The 23418-nt window shown below is 49.8% G+C and overlaps 1 protein-coding gene across 3 annotated transcripts in view; it reads right to left on the reverse strand.

The window, feature by feature from the left end:
- Nucleotides 1-23418, reverse strand: part of nemp1 (nuclear envelope integral membrane protein 1) — a 129242-nt gene that overhangs the window by 34909 nt on the left and 70915 nt on the right. The window contains exons 3-4 of one of the 3 annotated variants that reach the window (XM_070869702.1): nucleotides 20061-20234; nucleotides 5984-6105 (exon numbers count right to left, since the gene is read on the reverse strand). In XM_070869702.1, the coding sequence (XP_070725803.1) occupies nucleotides 5984-6046 (63 nt within the window). In that variant the 5' untranslated portion in view covers nucleotides 6047-6105; nucleotides 20061-20234. Of the gene's footprint in view, nucleotides 1-5983; nucleotides 6106-10611; nucleotides 10759-20060; nucleotides 20235-23418 lie in introns of those variants that run through there. The other 2 variants (XM_070869701.1, XM_070869703.1) reach the window with 2 other exon arrangements.

Here is a 23418-nt window from a genome sequence, read left to right on the forward strand (position 1 = left end):
AGAGAAAGAGGGGGGGGGGGAAGAGAAAGAGGGGAGGGGGGGGGGCTTAACGGGGTGGGAAGCTGAACGGGAGGGAGGGAGGGAGGCGGGCGGAGCGGGCCCCGACAACGATGACACCAATGCCGGGCTCCTACGAAGGACTTCGGGCGGGGCCCGCCAACAGCGAGACTCCGGCCGGGCGTGCCCCGCCAACCAAGGTAAGATGTGTCAGGCCACTCGGCCCGGGATGGGGGAGATGTCCCTTTGGTCTGGGATAGGGTCGTCACCCGGAGACAGGACGTGCTGGGAGGGCCCGTAGCTGCTGTGCACACGCACAGCTGCCGGCACTGTTTTTGGTGCCGGGCTGTACCTTCGCCCCCAGCAGTTCCTGCTGTGCCGCGCTAAGCTGGAAATGGGCTTACAGATATCGGGAATCGCAAGTGAAGTATTCGGCACAATTTTTATTCTACAAGTTAGGCGGGCCTCTCCGATGTGCGCCGTTCTAGCCCTAAAACTGTAACGCAGGCAAAGCTCCTATCGGGATTTGAGAGGGAAACTTCTGTACTGTATTTTTCTCTATGACGACTTTAGACAGACAAGTTATATGCAAATTAAAAATCAGCTTCAGATATTTGCAGCTGCATCATGTGTCTCGGTGACTGAGGGAGATAGAAATGACATTAAACTCTGATTCATTCATACTTACAATGAGGGACAAGCTGTTTATGTGAGAGAACAAAGATCATTTGATATGTAAAGCAGTATACCAATGCTTTGTTCTAGATGATAACTGCATCAGTGGGTGCTTGAAGGACAATGGGCATTTGATCTACATACTCCAACCACTGTGCAGAATTAGGAATGATTTTGATTGCTGGCAGCATCAACTCAGGAGACTGGTTGTGACAGCTGCAGGAAGGGGGCAGATAGAAAAGCATAATGGACAGGTGTGACAGGAAGTGTGATATATGCAAGACTTTTAATATGTTACATTCATAGATAAGATTTGATCAATGGACTGTACTGGAGAGTAATCATAAAAGATATTCGCCTTAGCTCCACTTCTGGTTACGATGTGCTGAGCATCATCCACCAGCTAAGAACCCAATCCATATGAATCTGTGAGCATTCCAGCAAATTCACTAATATGGGTAAAAAGCAATGAGCAACAGTCATACGTTGCCATACACACTATCTACCACTGGAGGTCGCCAGAGCACTAACATAATCAAAGGCCAGAGAAGACTAGAGTTCAGCTGATCCATGCTCTGCATTTAGATTCCAGACTATGGAACCAGCAGAGACTTTGCTGGCCTCTGTTTAACAGGTAGCAACAACACAAATATCAAGAAATAGCCATGTGCACCAACATGTGAACCAGAGATTGGCAGTTTATTGATATATTTTTACTAACTATATACTATTTATTAAAAGGTCTTGCATATAGTGTGCACTTTAAAAATACATATTAATTCATTCACGGGATGTGGGCATCGCTGGTAAGGCTGGCATTTATTGCCCATCCCTAATTGCCCTTCAGAAGGTGGTGGTGAGCTGCCTTCTTGAACCGCTGCAGTCCGTGTGATGAAGATGCTCCCACAGTGCTGTTAGGAAGGAAGTTCCAGGATTTTGACCCAGCGACGATGAAGGAACAGCTGATATAGTTCAAAGTCAGGATGGTGTGTGACTTGGAGGGGAACGTGGAGGCGGTGGTGTTCCCATGCACCTGCTGCCCTTGTCCTTCTAGGGGGTAGAGGTCACAAGTTTGGGAGGTGCTGCTGAAGAAGCCTTGGCGAGTTGCTGCAGTGCATCTTGTAGATGGTACACATTGTAGCCACAGTGCGTCGGTGGTGGAGGGAGTGAATGTTGAAGGTGGTGGATGGGGTGCCAATCAAGCGGGCTGCTTTGTCGTGGATGGTGTCAAGCGGTGTGTGTGTTGTTGGAGCTGCACTCATCCAAGCAAGTGGAGAGTGTTCCATCACACTCCTGACTTGTGCCTTGTAGATGATGGAAAGGCTTTGAGGAGTCAGGAGGCGATACACTCGCCGCAGAATACCCAGCCTCTGACCCGCTCTTGTTGTCACAGTATTTATGTGGTTCGTGCAGATCATTTTCTGGTCTTCCTTTCTGTAATATATTCCTGTCACTATTTCTATCATGCTTATTCCATCAATTCCATTACACTTAAACTTACCTATTTATTACACTTATCAGAGTCCTCCTAGCTCAATCTCCAAGGTCAGTGACACACTGCTCTCAGAGCAATCAGCCCAAGGGCAGCAAAAATTGGGTCTTTTACATGGCACTCCCTCCTGCCACCTCTCAACAACAACTTGTATTTATATAGCACCTTTAACGTAGTAAAAGGTCCCAAGGCACTTCACAGGAGTCCTCAGCCCTCCCCCAAACCCCAATGTGTCTCCCCTCCTACATTATCCTGCTGCCTCGTGCGGCTCCCAGGCCAGCCCCAAGCACCTGTGCCATTCTTCTCACTCCATCATTTACTAAAGAAAGACTTGCATTTATACAGCGTTTTTCACGACCACCGGACATCTCAAAGTGCTTTACAGCCAATGAAATACTTTTTGGAGTGTAGTCACTGTTGTAATGTGGAAAACACAGCAGCCAATTTGTGCACAGCAAGCTCCCACAGACAGCAATGTGATAATGACCAGATAATCTGTTTTTGTGATGTTGATTGGGGATAAATACTGGCCCCAGGACATCGGGGAGAACTCCCCTGCTCTTCTTTGAAATAGTGGCCATGGGATCTTTTACATCCAACTGAGAGCAGACGGGGCCTCAGTTTAACATCTCATCCAAAAGACCGCCCCTCCGACAGTGCAGCGCTCCCTCAGTACCGCCCCTCCGACAGTGCGGCGCTCCCTCAGTACTGCCCCTCCGACAGTGCGGCGCTCCCTCAGTACCGTCCCTCCGACAGTGCGGCACTCCCTCAGTACCTCCCCTCCGACAGTGCGGCGCTCCCTCAGTACCGCCCCTCCGACAGTGCGGCGCTCCCTCAGTACCGCCCCTCCGACACTCCCTCAGTACCGCCCCTCCGACAGTGCGGCACTCCCTCAGTACTGTCCCTCCGACAGTGCGGCGCTCCCTCAGTACTGCCCCTCCGACAGTGCGGCGCTCCCTCAGTACCGCCCCTCCGACAGTGCGGCGCTCCCTCAGCACCGCCCCTCCGACATTGCGGCGCTCCCTCAGCACTGCACTGGGAGTGTCAGCCTGAATTATGTGAAGTCGTCCCTGGAGTGGGACTTGAACCCACAACCTCCTGACTCAAGAGGTGAGCATGCTACCCACTAAGCCACAGCTGACACCTAGATAGTAAAACCACAGCAAGTACTTTAGAAAACGTACAGCAATGCTGGGAATATAGCTATAGTATTTCAGCGGTTGCAAGTGGCAGACAGGATCCCCTACAGTGTAAGTGCACTAAGAATTTTAAATAACTAAAACTGCTTCCCGAGTTTAAGTGTCAGCTTGGCTCAGTGGATAGCACTCTTTTGTATACAATTCTTCCGTTGGACTAAGCTTGAGATATAAGGTTGTGGGTTCAAGTCCCACCCCAGAGACTTCAGCACAAAAATCTAGGCTGACATTTCAGTGCAGTGCTGAGGGAGTTTGGCACTGACGGAGGTGCTGTCTCTCGGATGAGACGTTTTCCCTCAGGTGGGCACAAAAGATCCCACCGCACTATTCGAAGAGGAGCAGAGAAGTTCTCCCCAGTGTCCTGGCCATCATTTATCCCTTAATCAAGACCTAAAGAACAGATAATTTGGTCATTGATCTCATTGCTGTGTGTGGGAGCTTGCTGTGCACAAACTGTCTGCCATGTTTCCCACATTGCAACAGTGACTACACTCCAAGAGTACTTCATTGGCTGTAAAGTGCTTTGGGATGTCCAGTGGTCGTCTTCCTTTTCTTTAGCACTAGAAAAAAACTTGGGGGATACATGAAGGGTTACAGCTTTTATTCTCCACTCATTTGCAATTTCCACAAAAATAGACAATCTGATCATTTCAACCTACAAACACCAAGAATCCCACATTTTGCAATAAAAATTCTATTTTTCTCATTTAATCACCATAAATTAGGGCCCTAATATATTGAATGTCACAGATCAAAAAGGACCGTTCATCTGACTCACTGAGTAACACTGGAGTTCCACCAGTCTGTCAATTCCTGTTCAATATCTAAATTTCTCTTTCATCGAGGGCCCTGCCATGCTACGTTACATTAAAAGCAGTGCAAGAAGTTTGTTGAAGTGCTGCTCTAACATTTGAGTATAAAATTACACGAGTCCAAAAAACAAAGACAGCTGTCGAGTGAGTCACAACGGTGTTAATCCCAGTATACTGCAGTTTCCGTGAACTTCAAACATTACACCCAAAATTCCAGGTGATGCTGCATTCCATCACTTTTTAAAAAATTCATTCATAGGGTGTGAGCATCGCTGGCAAGGCCAGCATTTATTGCCCATCCCCAATTGCTCGGGAAGGTGGTGGTGAGCTGCCTTCTTGAACCGCTGCAAGAAGGGGAGGGTACTCCCACAGTGCTGGGTTGGTGGGGGTACAAAGGACAATTTAAAAATTCCCTGTGCACTCCTGCAGGATATTCCTTGTGCAGAGATAAATGGTTTTGCAGTACTCATCCATGTCCACATCCCTGCTGTTCCTTAGAGTTTCCCTGATTCAGAGGTCGAGCACTCAACAGAAATAAAATTAAGGAGACTCCTGAGAATTGCACAATGATTACTAAATCTACTAAACTGGGCTTGCAAGTTTTTCTTCAGCTGAGAAATTCAGATCACAAAACATATTTTAGATCATTCATATGATCAAGGTTAAGCGCTCATTGCACTCCTAACTGTGCATGGTGTCCGGCAGTGGGCTTGGTAGACCGAATGGCCTCGTCTTACTCCATGGTAACTTATGCCTTTGAATATGGCAGCCAACACCAAGATTGACAGAATTGTGTCAAGGGCTCGTCAGCCACTAGAACAACCATTACATCCCCAGTGCAGCTTTTGGTGCTGAGCAGAGTACTTTCATTACAGTTCACAAGGAGAGCATGAACTGCACAGGCAGAGACTCAACACTGACAGGCAGCATAGTGCTGCAAACGACATGGGGTGGTCTAGCAAACACAATTAGATTTCATAGAAATTTAAGGCACAGAAGGCGGCCATTCAGCCCATCATGTCGGCGCCAGTTGAAAAAGAGCTACCCAGCCTAATCCCACTTTCCAGCTCTCGGTCCCTAGCCCTGTAGGTTACAGCACTTCAGGTGCACATCCAGGGTTTCTGCCTCTACCACCCTTTCAGGCCGTGAGTTCCAGACCCCCACCACCCTCTGGGTGAAGAAAGTTCTCAACTGTCCTCTAATCCTTTTACTAATTACTTTAAATCTGTGCCCCCCTGGTTATTGACACCTCTGCTGAGGGAAACAGGTCCTTCCTGTCCACTCTATCCAGGCCCCTCATAATTTTATACACCTCAATCAGATCGCCCCTCAGCCTCCTCTGTTCCAAATAAAACAGACCCAGCCTATCCAATCTTTCCTCACAGCTAAAATTCTCCAGTCCTGGCAACATCCTGGTAAATACAGAGGCACAAGAAGAAACAGAAAGAGGAGACAACTATAATAATAGTCTGGAGAATGAGAATGCAGAGAAAATCCAAAGCAAAGGGAAAAGCAGTTAAGTGAAATGCTATAATCTATCTTTTGTGTTCCCCAGTTTGCCTCCCCCGCACCACACTTGGCATCTTCCCAAGGCAACACGAGAGAGCTGGAACAAATTGAGAACTGCAGGAGAAACCCACAATCTAATGCTGCAGCATAGTTCATTGGAGCTTCAGAACAGTACACCAAACCAGTCCCTCCCCTACCCCTCCCACATTCTTCTTTAAAGCAAAGGAGACAGGTACAGTGTGGTGCCCCACCTCCCAGCGAACAGATTTACAGGCTGCTGTACAGCCTGGACTGGCTTTTACCTGAATCCGGGTCCAAATCTCTCTCCATCCAGGTAACAGAGTATTCTTAAAGCAAAAGTTCATCTGTGCAGCGCAAGCATAGATTTTGTCTTCTGTAATGAAGGTAATTTTCCCATTTTGTCCTGTTAATAAACAACAAAAACAAAAATTAGGAAAACACTCACCCACTGAACATCTTGTTGGCTGTTTCTGTAAAACATCCCTGCTGTTCTGGGTGATAAAATGCCTGCACCAAAGCACTGGGGCACCTGTGGTGGCCTCCAAGCCACTCTTGCTGAGATGTTCCCCAAGGGGGAGGAAAGGCAAGGCAGCACAGATGCCAATCTCCCAATCACAGACAGAACTTGCCAGGAAGAGTCCATTCCACTTCAAAGTGTGCCTCCTCGCATTTCAATAGACAGAACTGTACATCAGCACCATCGAGACAGATATCAGTCGGTTGCCCAATTTGAAAACCAATGCCAGCAGACAGACAGACAAGCAAACACAAAAAGAGGGGATTCAAGGAGAAACGACTTTTTGCACAGAACTGCAATATCTTAACATATTCTCAATAAAAGCCCATTGTCTTAGGGCCCTGGCTCCCCTTTTGAATCCTAGCAGATTAGCTGGGAAAAGCTATCAGAAAGAAACCAAAAGCTGACAAAACACAGAGGTTGCTCTTCCCAAGTCATTGCAGCAGTTGGCAAACAAAGAATTGTCTTCTCTCTGGCTGGAGCGTGGGCAGGCAGCCCGCTTCCTGGCCCCACCAGTCTTCTGAACCAAAGCCGAGGAAGTGCATCAGTGGCCTGGAATGCCACCACCTCGAATCTTCCCTCCATCGTGTGTGGGAAAGTGCCATTTACTGCTTCCTTACAGCAGTGGCAGCTCAACAAGTGGGGAGGCAACAAACTAGCGTTCCACCATTTCATAACAATGCTTGCAATGCAGTGCAGAGAGAAGGGGAGGGGGGAGGGAAGAATCGTTAGTCATTTCACATCAAAACATTGTAAATGCATTCAAAGAAAATGTTTACAATCCCGGTACATAAAGCGACCAGTTTTTCCTTCTGTGACTTGATTTGGGAGGTTAGACTCCTTATAGAGCCTCTCCTGTATAGCAACATCTCCAGAGCACTTTTAACAAGAGAAAGAGTACACCATCAAGGAGACCGAAACGACCGACAGAGGGAGGCAGAGAGGAAAATAAATCAATGAACAATCAGAGAAGTTTTATGTCCTTGAAGGCAATGAAAGTGGTTTAAGGGAGAATTCCAAAGAGCAGCGGCTGAAGGTTTCCATGGAATATACGGCACAGAAACAGGCCATTCGGCCCAACCAGTCCATGCCGGCGTTTATGCTCCACTCGAGCCTCCTCCCATCCTTCCTCATCTAAATCTATCAGCATAACCCTCTATTCCCTTCTCTCTCATATGCTTGTCCAGCCTCCCCTTAAAATGCATCTATACTATTCACCTCAACCACTCAGAGTTCCACATTCTCCACATGGGTAAAGAAGTTTCTCCTGAATTTCCTATTGGATTTCTTGGTGACTATCTTATATTGATGGCCTCTAGTTTTGCTCTTCCCCACAAGTGGAAATATTCTCTGTATCCACTCTATCAAAACCTTTCATCATTTTAAACACCTCTACAGGTACAACATCTCAAATCCGGCTGTCCGAAAATCGGAATTGTCTGAAAACTAGACATTTTTGAGAAAATCCCATTTGCTATTCAGTAAAATAAAATCCGGAACTATTGTCCAAAAACCGGCAGGCCGGACTAGTTATCAGCTTCGCCGCTATGTTTTAAATGGAGTGCGATCGGTCTGAGCTGTGCTGAATGACCCTCAACCCGACCTACACCACCATTAGTACTTTGTCTGTCTCAGTAGCATACGTACGCTCTTGATTTTCTTGTCCGCAATCCGGAAAAATCCAAAAATTGGCACGGTCTCAGTCCCGAGGTTGCCGGATTTGAGACGACGTACCTGTATTAGGTCACCCCTCAGCGTTCTTTTTTCAGAAGAGACCCCCAGCCTGTTCATCCTTTCCTGATATGACCCTCCCATTTCTGGTATCGTCCTTGTACGTCTTCTCTGCACCCTCTCCAGTGCCTCTATCTCCTTTTTATAATGAGGCCTGAACTGTACACAGTACTCAAAAGTGTGGTCTAACCAAGGTCCGATACAGGTTTAGCATAACTTCTCTACTTTTCAATTCTATACCTCTGGAAATAAACCCTAGTACTTGGTTTGCTTTTTTTTAAAATAATGGCCTTGCTAACACGTGTCGCTACTTTTAGCGATTTGTGTATCTGTACTCCAAGATCCCTTTGTTCCTCTACCCACCTAGACTCGCAGCCTCCAAGTAATAAGTGACCACCCTATTCTTCCTACCAAAATGTAGGGGTGGGGGGGGGCAGGCCAAGGTGATCAGTAACCCAGATCAGGGGGTGGGGGTGATCAGTAATCCAGAGTCGGGGGAGCGGCGGGGGTGATCAGCAATCTAGAGTCGGGGGAAGCAGAAGCGGGGCAGGGGGAAAATGAGCAGTAACCCAGAATTAGGCATCATCAGCAGACTCTGTGCTTGTGGATGATGTCAAGGAGGGATAACATAGGTAAACGAGGACTGTGATTGGAAACGTGAGGCCTGCCACAAGTGACCATTCGAGCACAGAAAGCAGCATTTAGGGATATGCAACAGCTGTTGGGACAGATAGGAATGGAATCAGGAAAGATTAATGCTACGAAGCTAAGCTGTGAAGGACAATGGAGTAGTCAATAGCATCAATGGTGGCAGAAAAGTTGGGAATGATCAAGAAGCCATAACTGCAGTCACACAGGACATGGGCAAGTTAGATCAGGTATTGCTCCCCAATCCATGCACTATTCCTTGCCAATAAGATAGCATCTTGCTCCCATACTTCCACCTCTAGTGTTTAGTGCACAGCCACCTGGGTGATTTCCCTACCCTAGAGAAACACCTGGGCTCTGTTCTGTACCTCCCCACTGCAGCATGACTGGCAAGGCCAACCAGTGAAATATCACACGCAAAAATCCATGTTGTACTACTCCATGATGCCATCAGCTGGAGCATTTTATGTAATCGCACATTATAAGATCGTAAGAAATAGGAGCAGGAGTAGGCCATATGGCCCCTCGAGCCTGCTCCGCCATTTAATACGATCATGGCTGATCTGATCATGGACTCAGCTCCACTTCCCTGCCCGCTCCCCATAACCCCTTATCGTTTAAGAAACTGAATAAATTTAAGACAGAAATAGACAATGTCCCAGCTTCCACAGCTCTCTGAGGCAGCAAATACCACAGATTTACATCCCTCAGAAGAAATTTCTCATCTCAGTTTTAAATGGGCAGCCCCTTATTCTAAGATTATGCCCTCTAGTTCGAGTCTCCCCCATCAGTGGAAACATCCTCTCTGCATCTGTAATCTGATCACCCTCTCAAAGCTAAGCCTTTAAAATGACAAAAAGCTTAAATCTTGGACAAGGATGCAGAAAACAGTTTGAAAGCTCATTAAAATGAAGAGAGCTGGGGTAAAAACTTTTACCTTAATGTACACAGAAAGAGTTCATATTTTTACTGAAATCAATGACTAGAATGAAAAAGGAGGTTTGAACTCTGATTAAGTTACCTAAATTGAATTATCAATTTCCAAGTGATTCAAATATATACTTGCAATCTTTAGCCCCTTACTATATCTTTCAAAAACCTGTCTCAGCATTTCACAAAATGAATTATATCCAAGTGCAGTTACTTATTTTGGAAGAGACCAGCCATTTTGCCACAACGACATCCCACAAACAGCAACAATGACCAGTTAATTTGAGGGAGGAATATTGACCAGGTCACTGGGAGAGCTCCTTGCTTTTCCCAAACCATGGGAGCAGGTAGATATGGCCTCAATTTCACATCAGAAGGACAACACCTCCGCAGCTGTCGGTTCACACCATACCAGAGTGCCAACTTGTATTATGCCTTCAAACCCAGGAGTTGGACTTAAACCCCACAACTTGTGGCTCGCTCAGCAGAAAGACTTGCATTTACACAAGTGCCTTTCACGACCTCAGGACGTCCCAAAGCACTTTACAGCCAATTAAGTACTTTTTGAAGTGTAGTCCCTGTTGTAATGTAGGAAACGGAGAAGCCAATTTGCGCACAGCAAGCTCCCATAAACAGCAATGTGATAAATGACCAGATAATGTTTTAATGGTGTTGATTGAGGGATAAATATTGGCCAGGACACAGTAGGCAATTGTACCACATATCCTGAGCCAGACCCAAGTCTCCAGGTTTGATCCCTGGTCTGTGCTGAGCTGGCACACTTTATGCAGCATGGCAGCAGAGTTCCTGATCAGCAAGCAGTGACCCTTTGCTGGAATGTGTGTGTGGGTGGGTACTAGGTGCCAGGATACGCCCTAAAATGGCCAAAGAACTTGCCAACAGCAGAATGGCCACTCCGGCCTAGGGACCAGAGAGTGGCCAACAGCCGCGGATTGCAGCCAGCCGGATTCAGGAGCTGGGGAAGAGAGTTCAGTCAAGGCCCGAGCACGGCGGCTGCGCACCTTGAGCCGGCCTCCCCCCCAAAAAAAATCAAATCCCTTCCCCGCCACTCCCTTTCCGTACCTGGGGCCGCCGCACAAACCCGCGGGACTAAAAACAAATAAGCCACCGAAACGAGCAACACGCGGATGTCTGTCAGCAGCAAAACTCGACGGCAATTCATCCCTCCCGCCATCAGCACCCCGGGCCTAACAAGCGCAATGCTGCAGCCCCACTTCACCCCCACCAACCCCCCGGCTGATTGACAGGCTCGCCCGCCAATCATCAACTCCCGCCCCTTCACATGCCAACGGCCACTGTCGTATCAGCCAATAGACGCGAGGCGGAGGTGGGACTTCCTGCTTTTAACCAAGTTTGAATCCAGCCTGTCCTGGTGGGCGGGATCAAAGGAGTGAGTGGCACCAACAACTGCTGGAAGTTTTAAAGGTGTAAAGAAGAAAAGTGTTTATTTTAATTTGTTTCTTACTTCTCTTCTGAAAACACTAACTCTTTGATGGGGTCAGTGCACAGGCAGCAGTTGCCCAACGGGATCTCTCCCAACTTCCATAAGAACATAAGAAATAGGAGCAGGAGTAGGCCATACGGCCCCTCGAGCCTGCTCCGCCATTTAATAAGATCGTGGCTGATCCGATCATGGACTCAGCTCCACTTCCCTGCCTGCTCCCTATAACCCCTTATCGTTTAAGAAACTGTCTATTTCTGTCTTAAATATATTCAATGTCCCAGCCTCCACAGCTCTCTGAGGCAGCGAATTCCACAGATTTACAACCCTCTGAGAGAAGAAATTTCTCCTCATCTGTGTTTTAAATGGGCGGCCCCTTATTCTAAGATCATGCCCCCTAGTTCTAGTCTCCCCCATCAGTGGAAACATCCTCTCTGCATCTACCTTGTCAAGCCTCCTCATAATCTTATACGTTTCGATAAGATCACCTCCCATTCTTCTGAATTCCAATGAGTAGACGCCCAACCTACTCAACCTTTCCTCATAAGTCAACCTCTTCCCCAGAATCAACCGAGTGAACCTTCTCTGAACTGCCTCCAAAGCAAGTATATCCTTTCGTAAATCTGGAAACCAAAACTGCACGCAGTATTCCAGGTGTGGCCTCACCAATACCTTGTATAGCTGTAGCAAGACTTCCCTGCTTTTATACTCCATCCCCTTGCAATAAAGACCAAGATACCATTGGCCTTCCTGATCACTTGCTGTACCTGCATACTATCCTTTTGTGTTTCATGCACAAGTACCCCCAGGTCCCGCTGTACTGCGGCACTTTGCAAGCTTTCTCCATTTTAAATAATAACTTGCTCTTTGATATTTTCTGCCAATATGTGAGCTTAAACTTAAGTGAGTCTCAATATGTGAGCCTAGACAGCGTCAGCAAATATAGGGGCCTCATAACAAAATTCCAGTTCTATCATTGACACATGCACCTTCCTTATTAGAGTCAGTGGATAATGATAAACAGCAACTTTGACTCACTTTTCTCCCTCCCCTAGGGTTGCCTCTCTCTGCCAACTGACTGAGGCTTAACCAGACTGTTTGCAACCTAGGTGTCATAATTTGACCTCGAGATGAGCTTCTGACCTCATATCCGCACCAGCACTAAGACCGCCTATTTTCATCTCCAGCATATCGCCCCTGCATCAGCTCATCTGTTGCTGAAGCCCTCATCCGTGCCTTTGTTACCTCTAGACTTGACTTTTCCAACGCACTCCTAGCTGGTCTCCCACATTCTACCCGACGTAAACTAGAGGTGATTCAAAACTCAGCTGCACCGCCCCCCCCCCACCCCCGTGTCCTAACTTGCACCGAGTCCCGCTCACCCATCACCCCCTGTGCTCGCTGACCCTGTGTCCTAACTCGCACCGAGTCCTGCTCACCCATCACCCCCTGTGCTCGCTGACCCTGTGTCCTAACTCGCACCGAGTCCCGCTCACCCATCACCCCTGTGCTCGCTGATCTACATTGGCTCCCGGTTAAGCAACGCCTCAATTTCAAAATTCTCATCCTTGTTTTCAAATCCTTCCATGCCCTCACCCCTCCCTATCTCTGTAACCTCCTCCAGCCCCCTACATCCCTCCCTATTTCTGTAACCTCCTCCAGCCACACAACCATCCGAGATGTCTGCGCTCCTCAAATTCTGGCCTCTTGTCCATCCCTGATTATAATTGCTCAACCTTTGGTGGCCATACCTTCAGCTGCCAAGGCCCTAAGCTCTGGAATTCCTTTCCTTTCCTCCTTTCCTTTCCTCCTTTAAGATACTCCTTAAAACCTACCTCTTTGACCAAGTCTGCCCTAATATTTCCTTATGTGGCTCAGTGTCAAATTTTGTTTGATAATGCTCCTGTGAAGCACCCTGGGACATTTTACAATGTTAATGTCACTGGATAACTACAAGTTGTTGTTGCCAACTCTGGTTGGACAGATTCCTGGAGGTTCCATCACATGACTTCACGCCTCCAATGCCCCGCTCCTGCCATTGATCACCCGATAAGTCCATCTTCGCAGTGCCCCGCCTTCCTACGCCCATGGGAAAGAAAACAGACTCTTCCTTACCCGATTGGGTGATTCTTCACTGTCAATCACACAGCCGTTTCCTCCATTTCCAATATGCAAAAGAAACAACAACAAAAAAACACGCAATCCTTTTTAATGACCCTATGATTTTTTTCCCTGGAGTTGTTCTCAGCAGTGCTCGGGAAATTAGTTAATTCCTGGAGACTCCAAGATGATCCTGGAGGGTTGGCAATCCTACTTCCGCCCCAGCCCAGGGGCTCTGAGGCCAATATTAGCATCCCCACTTCCAGCCTAGCTGAGATCAATTAACACACTGCAAACCTGGGGCCTCCATGCTCTGTCTCGCTTCGTGACACATGAGGCAATACATCAAACAATGGACGCATATATTTTATCTAACTGCAGTCACTCTTTATTTTAATAGCTTTCATACAGGGGGTATGTGTGCACAAATCATTGAAGGTGGCAGATTGAGAAAGCGGTTAAAAAGGCGCACGGGATCCTGGGCTTCATAAATAGAGGCACAGAGTACAAAAGCAAGGAAGTTATGATGAACGCTTACAAAACACTGGTTCGGCCCCAACTGGAGTATTGTGTCCAATTCTGGGCACCGCACTTTAGGAAGGATGTGAAGGCCTTAGAGAGGGTGCAGGAAAGATTTACGAGAATGGTTCCAGGGATGTGGGACTTAAGTTATGTTGATAGACTGGAGAAGCTGGGGTTGTTCTCCTTGGAGCAGAGAAGGTTGAAAAGATATTTGATAGAGGTGTTCAAAATCATTATGGGTCTAGATAGAGTAGATAGGCAGAAGGGTCGTGAACCAGAGGACACAGATTTAAGGTGACATGAGGAAAAACTTTTTTACGCAGCAAGTGGTTAGGATCTGGAATGCACTGCCTGAAAGGGTGGTGGAGGCAGATTCAATCGTGAATGAAAATTTTTTACAGGGCTACGGGGAAAGGGCGGGGCAGTGGGACTAGCTGAAATGCTCTTGCAGAGAGCCGGCACGGGCTCGACGGGCCGAATGGCCTCCTTCTGTGCTGTAACCATTCTATACTGTGAGGCAGGACATTTATTCAGTTTTGGTAATTTAATCCCTCAATAGCATCTGCCTTGGCATTGCATTACATTGATATGTGATGACAACATGTAAACTTCAGGACTAATGACTGTTAATTACAAGTTGAGCAAGAGATTACAGAAAATAGGTCAGTAATTATCAAAAATATCAAAAGCATTTAACATGTTTTCAAAATAAACTAAGAAATATCTTTGAAACATTCCAGACTGGTAATCCTGAAGTTGATTTTCAAAAAGTATTACAAGGTGAGCAGTTCCCTGGGAGCCAAAAATGGTCCAAGATTTAGAGTGTTTCATCTCTGTTGAAAATAGCAATACGTTTGATGCTGTTGCATAAGGTAGCATGGAGGCAGGTGTGTTAGAAGCTATAACACATGGAGGGGGTTTTGATGACACCACAACCCACAAGTACAAGTTCAAGCAGTTGCATCAATGCCATTTCAACCCGGAGATGTAATTTCTTTGAAACATATTCCTCCAAGCAGTGTTATTCTGCATAATCACCTCTGAGTCAGATGTTGTGGGTTCAAGCCCTACTCCAGAGACTTGAGCACACATCTAGGCCGCCATTCCAGTGCAGTGCTGAGGGAGTGCTACACTGTCAGAGGTGCCATCTTCAGATAAGAGGCCCTGTCTGCTCTCTCAGGTGGATGTAAAAAATCCCATTGCACTATTTTGAAGAAGAGCAGGGGAGTTATCCCCAGTGTCCTGGCCAATATTTATCCCTCAATCAACATCACTAAAACATTATCTGATAACATTGGTGTTTGTGGGAGCTTGCAGTGCGCAAATAGGCTGCCGCATTTCCCACATAAGGAATTGCGGGGATAATATCAAAATTAGCTGATGAAACCAAATTGCAGCTACGGCAAATTATAACGGAGATTGTGTAAAACTTCAAAATTGTAAGATTTTAAATGGAGTAGAGGAGCAGTGGAACCTTGGTGTGGGGGACTGACTCCCCCACCCCCGACCCAACCCCATACACAATGTCCGGGACTCACTCCCCCGCCCCCTCCATACACACTGTCCGGGACTCACTCCCCCCCCCCGACCCACCCCCATACACACTGTCCGGGACTCACTCCCCCCCCTCACACACTGTCCGGGACTCACTCCCCCGCCCCCCCCATACACACTGTCCGGGACTCACTCCCCCCCCGGCCCCCCCCCCATACACACTGTCCTGGACTCACTCCCCCCCCCCGACCCACCCCCATACACATTGTCCGGGACTCACTCCCCCCCCCGCCCACCCCCCCCCATACACACTGTCCTGGACTCACTTCCCCCACCCCCGACCCACCCCCATACACACTGTCCGGGACTCACTTCCCCCCCCCCCCCCCCATATATACTGTCCGGGACTCACTCCCCCCCCCCCCCCCCATACACACTGTCCTGGACTCACTCCCCCCCCCCGACCCACCCCCATACACACTGTCCGGGACTCACTTCCCCCCCCCCCCCCCATACATACTGTCCGGGACTCACTCCCCCCCCCCCCCCCCCCATACACACTGTCCGGGACTCATTCCCCCCTCCCGACCCACCCCCATACACACTGGTCCGGGACTCACTCCCCCCCCCCGACCCACTCCCATACACACTGTCCGGGACTCATTCCCCCCTCCCGACCCACCCCCATACACACTGTCCGGGACTCACTCCCCCCCCCGACCCACCCCCATACACACTGTCCGGGACTCACTCCCCCCCCCCGACCCACCCCCATACACACTGTCCGGGACTCATTCCCCCCTCCCGACCCACCCCCATACACACTGTCCGGGACTCACTCCCCCCCCCTGACCCACCCCCATACACACTGTCCGGGACTCACTCCCCCCGCCCGACCCCCCCCCATACACACTGTCCGGGACTCACTCCCCCCCCCCGACCCACCCCCATACACACTGTCCGGGACTCATTCCCCCCTCCCGACCCACCCCCATACACACTGTCCGGGACTCACTCCCCCCCCCTGACCCACCCCCATACACACTGTCCGGGACTCATTCCCCCCTCCCGACCCACCCCCATACACACTGTCCGGGACTCACTCCCCCCCCCTGACCCACCCCCATACACACTGTCCGGGACTCACTCCCCCCGCCCGACCCCCCCCCATACACACTGTCCGGGACTCACTCCTCCCCCCCCGACCCACCCCCATACACACTGTCCGGGACTCATTCCCCCCTCCCGACCCACCCCCATACACACTGTCCGGGACTCACTCCCCCCCCCCGACCCACCCCCATACACACTGTCCGGGACTCACTTCCCCCCCCCCCCCCATACACACTGTCCGGGACTCACTCTCCCCCCCGACCCACCCCCATACACACTGTCCGGGACTCACTCCCCCCTCCCCCTCCCCCCCCATACACACTGTCCGGGACTCACTCCCCCCCCCCACCCCCATCCCATACACACTGTCCGGGACTCACTCCCCCCTCCCCCCCCCCCCACCCCATACACACTGTCCGGGACTCACTCCCCCCTCCCCCCTCCCCCCCCCCATACACACTGTCCGGGACTCACTCCCCCCTCCCCCCTCCCCCCCCATACACACTGTCCGGGACTCACTCCCCCCCCCTGACCCACCCCCATACACACTGTCCGGGACTCACTTCCTCCGCCCAACCCACCCCCATACACACTGTCCGGGACTCACTCCCCCCCCCCCGACCCACCCCCATACACACTGTCCGGGACTCATTCCCCCCTCCCGACCCACCCCCATACACACTGTCCGGGACTCACTCCCCCCCCCTGACCCACCCCCATACACACTGTCCGGGACTCACTCCCCCCCCCCCCGACCCACCCCCATACACACTGTCCGGGACTCACTTCCCCCCCCCCCCCATACACACTGTCCGGGACTCACTCTCCCCCCCGACCCACCCCCATACACACTGTCCGGGACTCACTCCCCCCCCCCCCCCACCCCATACACACTGTCCGGGACTCACTCCCCCCTCCCCCCCCCCCACCCCATACACACTGTCCGAGACTCACTCCCCCCTCCCCCCTCCCCCCCCATACACACTGTCCGGGACTCACTCCCCCCTCCCCCCTCCCCCCCCATACACACTGTCCGGGACTCACTCCCCCCCCCCCCCGACCCACCCCCATACACACTGTCCGGGACTCACTCCCCCCCCCCCCCCCCGACCCACCCCCATACACACTGTCCGGGACTCACTCCCCCCTCCCCCCTCCCCCCCCATACACACTGTCCGGGACTCACTCCCCCCCCCCCCCCCGACCCACACCCATACACACTGTCCAGGACTCACCCCCCCCCCCCCCCCGACCCACCCCCATACACACTGTCCGGGACTCACTCCCCCCTCCCCCCTCCCCCCCCATACACACTGTCCGGGACTCACTCCCCCCCCCCCCCCCGACCCACACCCATACACACTGTCCGGGACTCACTCCCCCCCCCCCCCCCCCGACCCACCCCCATACACACTGTCCGGGACTCACTCCCCCCTCCCCCCTCCCCCCCCATACACACTGTCCAGGACTCACTCCCCCCCCCCGACCCACCCCATACACACTGTCCGGGACTCACTCCCCCCCCCCCACCCCATACACACTGTCCGGGACTCACTCCCCCCTCCCCTCCCATACACACTGTCCGGGACTCACTCCCCCCCCCCCCCCCCTCAACCCCATACACACTGTCCGGGACTCACTTCCCCCCCCCCCCCCCCCCCCCCATACACACTGTCCGGGACTCACTCCCCCCCCACCCCCCCCCATACACACTGTCCGGGACTCACTCCCCCCCCTCCCCCCCCCATACACACTGTCCGGGACTCATTCCCCCCTCCCGACCCACCCCCATACACACTGTCCGGGACTCACTCCCCCCCCTCCCCCCCATACACACTGTCCGGGACTCATTCCCCCCTCCCGACCCACCCCCATACACACTGTCCGGGACTCACTCTCCCCCCACCCCCCCCGACCCACCCCCATACACACTGTCCAGGACTCCCCCCCCCCCCCCCCCCCCCCCATACACACTGTCCGGGACTCACTCCCCCCCCCCGACCCACCCCATACACACTGTCCGGGACTCACTCCCCCCCCCGACCCACCCCATACACACTGTCCGGGACTCACTCCCCCCCCTCCCCCCCCCATACACACTGTCCGGGACTCATTCCCCCCCCCCGACCCACCCCATACACACTGTCCGGGACTCACTCTCCCCCCCGACCCACCCCCAGACACACTGTCCGGGACTCACTCCCCCCTCCCCCCCCATACACACTGTCCGGGACTCACTCTCCCCCCCGACCCACCCCCATACACACTGTCCGGGACTCACTCCCCCCCCCCCCCCATACACACTGTCCGGGATCGCTTGTGAAAGCTGGCGATCCCAGCTGTAATGGCCACAGTGATTGAAGTAATGTCGACCTGAGGTCAGGTCAGATTGGGGTTTTTTTGCGATTCATGTTGATGTTGTATCAGTAATGTATTGGGAATGTTCAGTGGGTTTTTTTCAGATTTTATCCCACAGAAGCTTCTCTTAGAGCGCTCCGAGGCCGGCTGTTTAGCTCGGGATTTTCAGATACTCAGCTGGTCTAGCGCCCAAAGAGAGGTGTGGAACCCTTCCCTTAGCACTCCGCCCCACACTTATAGCCCAGCTGGTGAATTTTGCAACTGGAGTCACAAGCCATTTCCCGGTGCAAAATATACCGCTCCGCCTGGATAAATGCCGCAACAGAGGCACGATGAATTTCCTCCCCAAAGTGCTATAGATATGAAGGAAGACTTGAGAAGTTTAGGTTTGTTTTACTGGAGCTGAGAAGGTTGAGGAGTAAGCTAATTGAGTTCTTCAAGATTATGAAGGGTGATGATGAGGTCAAGAGCGATAGATTGGTCAACAAGGCAGTAACAGGAGGGCATATTTTAAGATAATCATTGAATGAATTAAAGGGGAAGTTACAAAAAAAATCTTTATACAGGGTAGTTAGAATGTGGAATTCTCTGTCACAAACTGTTGTTGAAGCAGAGTCTATGAATTCTTTTAAAAGGGAATGAAATAGTTACTTGAAAAAGAGTATGGGGAGTAGGCTTAAGCTGGGTCGTTCATGTGGGGAAAAATACACCGCTGCAAAACTGGCGACTGGCCTGTAGCATTCTATAATTGTGTTGTTTCCATGTGATAAATACATAAGAACATAAGAACATAAGAAATAGGAGCAGGAGCAGGCCATTCAATAAGTTCATGGCTGATCTGATCATGGACTCAACTCCACTTCCCTGCCCACACCCTTTTCTTCCTTATCGCTCAAAAATCTGTCTATCTCCACCTTAAATATATTCAATGACCCAGCCTCCACAGCTTTCTGGGGCAGAGAATTGCACAGATTTACAACCCTCAGAGAGAAGAAATTCCTCCTCATCTCCGTCTTAAATGGGCAGCCTCTTGTTCTGAGACTATGCCCCCTAGTTTTAGTTTCCCCTATGAGTGGAAATATCCTCTCTGCATCCACCTTGTCGAGCTAGTGCACAGCATTACACACTAACCTCCAGTGACGTGCATTGGAGGATGGGAGCAGGTTTGGTCAAAGAATCTGAAGAGTGTCGTGCCTGTGTGCTTGCTGGCATCTCTTGGTGGCCAGCTACAGGAGGCGTTGGCAGTGACCTCAGAGCAGAACATGCATCTGCTCCCTTAAACATCAAACAAGGAAAGAGGTTACAAAAATGACATGAAAAAAGGGTTACCCCACAAAACAGATGAACAGAAAACTGTGCTTAGCTCTTCAAACATTATTATTCCTCCCCCAAAACTGGTACTAATGCCCCTTTAAGCCTTCTGATTTGAACTGTCTGGACTCTATAATGTGCTGCATGTTACACAGTACTGTAGTACTCTTACCCTGTCTAAAACACCTCTCTTCACTGTTACTTCCTGTTTCTTGTCACCATATTTGGGGTCTGGTTGGGAAACCGAAAGTGACAGCTGCTGGATTCGGCCATGTCATGCTCTTAGCTCCTTCCTTCTGTCTCGTTCTGTGCTGGGGGATTTTTATTACTTGCATCTTTTTTTCCACTGAATGGAACCAAATCAGAAACCCTGTTATTTTCTGAATTTGCAACATAATAAAGCCCCCTCCCCCGCACACTACACCCACACTTCCCCCAGTTCCAACGCCCCTGTTCCTTTATCATGTCTTTAATGAACTGTTCACTGAACTATTTCATTCATCATGTAAATTATACCTTTCTACCATTTTCTTAGCTTTTTGAAATTAACTTTTTCAAAGCTCAGTGTGCAGTTAATGCAGATATTTACAAAGACAGTGGTGAAGTGCCATAAATTGATAGGAACTCGCCTAATACATACAGAGTCTCCCCACAATCCCCTTCACAGTGCCAAAGTGAGTTTCCATCCACATAGCAGCTCTGTGGGGTAGATCTTGACTTTATGTGATAGTGTAAGACAGATGATAGCGAATTGGCAGCCTGTTTTACATCTCTCTCACGGAAGTCAATAGAAATAATAACCGGAAGAGATGTAAAATGAGCTGCCAATTTGCTACCACACGTTTTACACTATCGCACAAAGTCAAAATCTACCCGTCAGCTTATCTGTGAATGGCTGGAGTCACTGAGTGAAAACCAGCACTTCACCAGGGGAAAGAGAGTAAAATCAGAGAGAAATTCACTTTGTGCCATTCTTATACACTACTGAATGGTAAGTTACAGGGTGGCACTGCCAGGGGCCTGAGACCAAGATACTCACCTTCACTGGGAAATGACTGGGGCAGAAGAAATGCAAGGGGAACTTAGGTGTCAGCCTCTTGTTTAGGAAGTTGTGAATTCAAGCTCCATTCCTGAGACTTGAGCACATAATCTAGACTGACCCTCCCAGTGCTGCACTGTCACAAGAGCCGTGTCTCAGATGAGCTATTAAACCAAGGCCTGTTTGGGTGAATGTTAAAGATCCCATGGCACTATGGGAAGAAGAGCAGGGAGTTCTCCCAGTGTCCTGACCAATGCCACCAAAAAAGAGCATTACTGTTCGTGGTATTTTGCTGTGCGACTTCAACGTATGCAATATGCTTTATGTAACCCGGCTAATATCAACCGCCTGATTTTACTTTCACTCCTCTCTCAGCCCTTCGCACTTTGTTCTCCAGTCCGACTGGTTCTCCCTTAGTGGCCACACTCTTTCGCTATAACAAGGGCGATAGTTTGTTTATCGCTCAGCCTTCAGTTCCAATGAGGGCTACTTCCCCGAAATGTCATCACCTGCCTTTTCTCTTTCCGCCTGCTGACTGACTTGCTGTGTGTTTCCAGTCTTTTCTGTTCTTGCTCCCTGTTCGCATCACCCACTGCCTCTCTCCCTGGCCTTCCACAGCCCCTCTGCGAGAGGGGTTATAAAGAACACCAAATATCTCCCAGCGAATTTAAGAGACAAGTTCAACTTCAGGGTTCAACTGAAAAACAGAAGCACAGGCCTTGTCCACGCCCTCGTAGCCCTGGTGATGGAGCACGCAGTGTCCGCCAGTACGCTTGAGGCCTTCCGCGACCGGTGGGCACCGCAGGGACTGGAGTGTGTTGTCCACACGGGTGGAAATATTCTCATTTAATTTTCACATTTTTATGATTCAGTTTCCTATTAGTTATATCTCTTTAAAAGAGGGCACTTTTGTTAGCTTATTTTTTAATTGGATTGATGATGCTGGGGCAACCCAGTGTCATCCTGATTGGTGTCGTCCTGATTGGTCCAATTAGAAGAATAGAAGCATATGACATCGTCTGAACCTTTTGAATGGAGTGCCATCTTATAACATGTACTCTATGTGATATATACAGGGTGTTATATTCCCCTGTAACACACAGAATATCATCAAAGGATAACACGTAGGCTTAAGCATCAACGGATGAAGGAGTTTGAGATGACAATATGACATTCAGACTTTACTCTTATGGTTCATGATGTCACTTCAATGCTTCAATGTGTTACAGATTTGTAACAAAATGCAGCCTACATGTTATTCTGTGTGTAATTCATAGCGTCATCTCAAGCTCCCTCGAAGAGTTGGTGCTGTGCAGAAGTGCTTAAGTCCAACCCCCGAAAGGGATCGTCTTGTTCGGCCTAATGGGCTTTTCCTGTTCCTACAAGTTCTTATGTTCTTAATGTGATATCATAAAGAAATGTATCCTCTGGGCCAAACAGTTTGACGCAGGATAACCAGAAGCAAAAAACTGCAGCTGCTGGAAATCTGAAACAAAACAGAAAATGCTGGGAACACTCAGTGAGTCAAGCAGCATCTGTGGAGGGAACAGAGGAGTTTATGTTTCAGCTCTGGACCCATCGCCAAAACTGTTAACTGATCTGCTGTATCCACAGATGCTGCTTGACCTGCTGAGTGCTTCCAATGGTCTCTGTTTATGATGCAGGATAAAGTTAGGAACATAGGAACAGGAGGAGGCCATTCAGCCTCTCCCGCCATTAATGGGCGATCTGTATCTTAAAGAAAGACTAGCATTTATATAGCGCCTTTCCTCACCACCGGACATCTCAAAAAGCACTTTACAGTCAATGAAGTACCTTTGGAGTGTAGTCACTGTTGTAATGTGGCAACCAATTTGCGCACAGCAAGCTCTCACAAACAGAAATATGATAATGACCAGATAATGTTTTTTTTGTTACGTTAATTGAGAGATAAATATTGGCCAGGACACCGGGGAGAACTCCCCCGCTCTTCTTCAAAATAGCGCCGTGGGATCTTTTATGTCCACCCAAAAGAGCAGATGGGGGCCTCGGTTTAACATCTCATCTGAAAGACGGCATCTCCGACAGTGCGGCACTCCCTCAGTACTGCACTGGGTGTCAGCCTAGATTTATGTGCTCAAGTGCCTGGAGTGGGACTTGAACCCACAATCTTCTGACTCAGAGGTGAGAGTGCTACCCACTGGGCCACAGCTGACATGCCAATGAACTCCAATTATCTGCCTTGGTTCCTTAACCTTTAATATCTTTGTCTAACAAAAATCTATTGATCTCAGCTTTGAAATTTTCAATGGACCGACCCCCCCCCCCCCCTCCCAGAACTGAAAGCAGTGCTCTAAATGGGATCTAACGACCCCTTTGTATTCCAAAGTTCCCTTTGCTCTGACCCAACAATCTAACTCAATAGAAGACCGCCTCCTGCATCAGTATCAAATGTCCAGTTCCCACACCTGCCATCCTTAAAGACTTTTTGAGTGAGGATATGGGTGCCAAT

The sequence above is a fragment of the Pristiophorus japonicus genome, chromosome X, assembly GCF_044704955.1.
Source record: "Pristiophorus japonicus isolate sPriJap1 chromosome X, sPriJap1.hap1, whole genome shotgun sequence".
Taxonomy (NCBI): Eukaryota; Metazoa; Chordata; class Chondrichthyes; family Pristiophoridae; genus Pristiophorus; species Pristiophorus japonicus.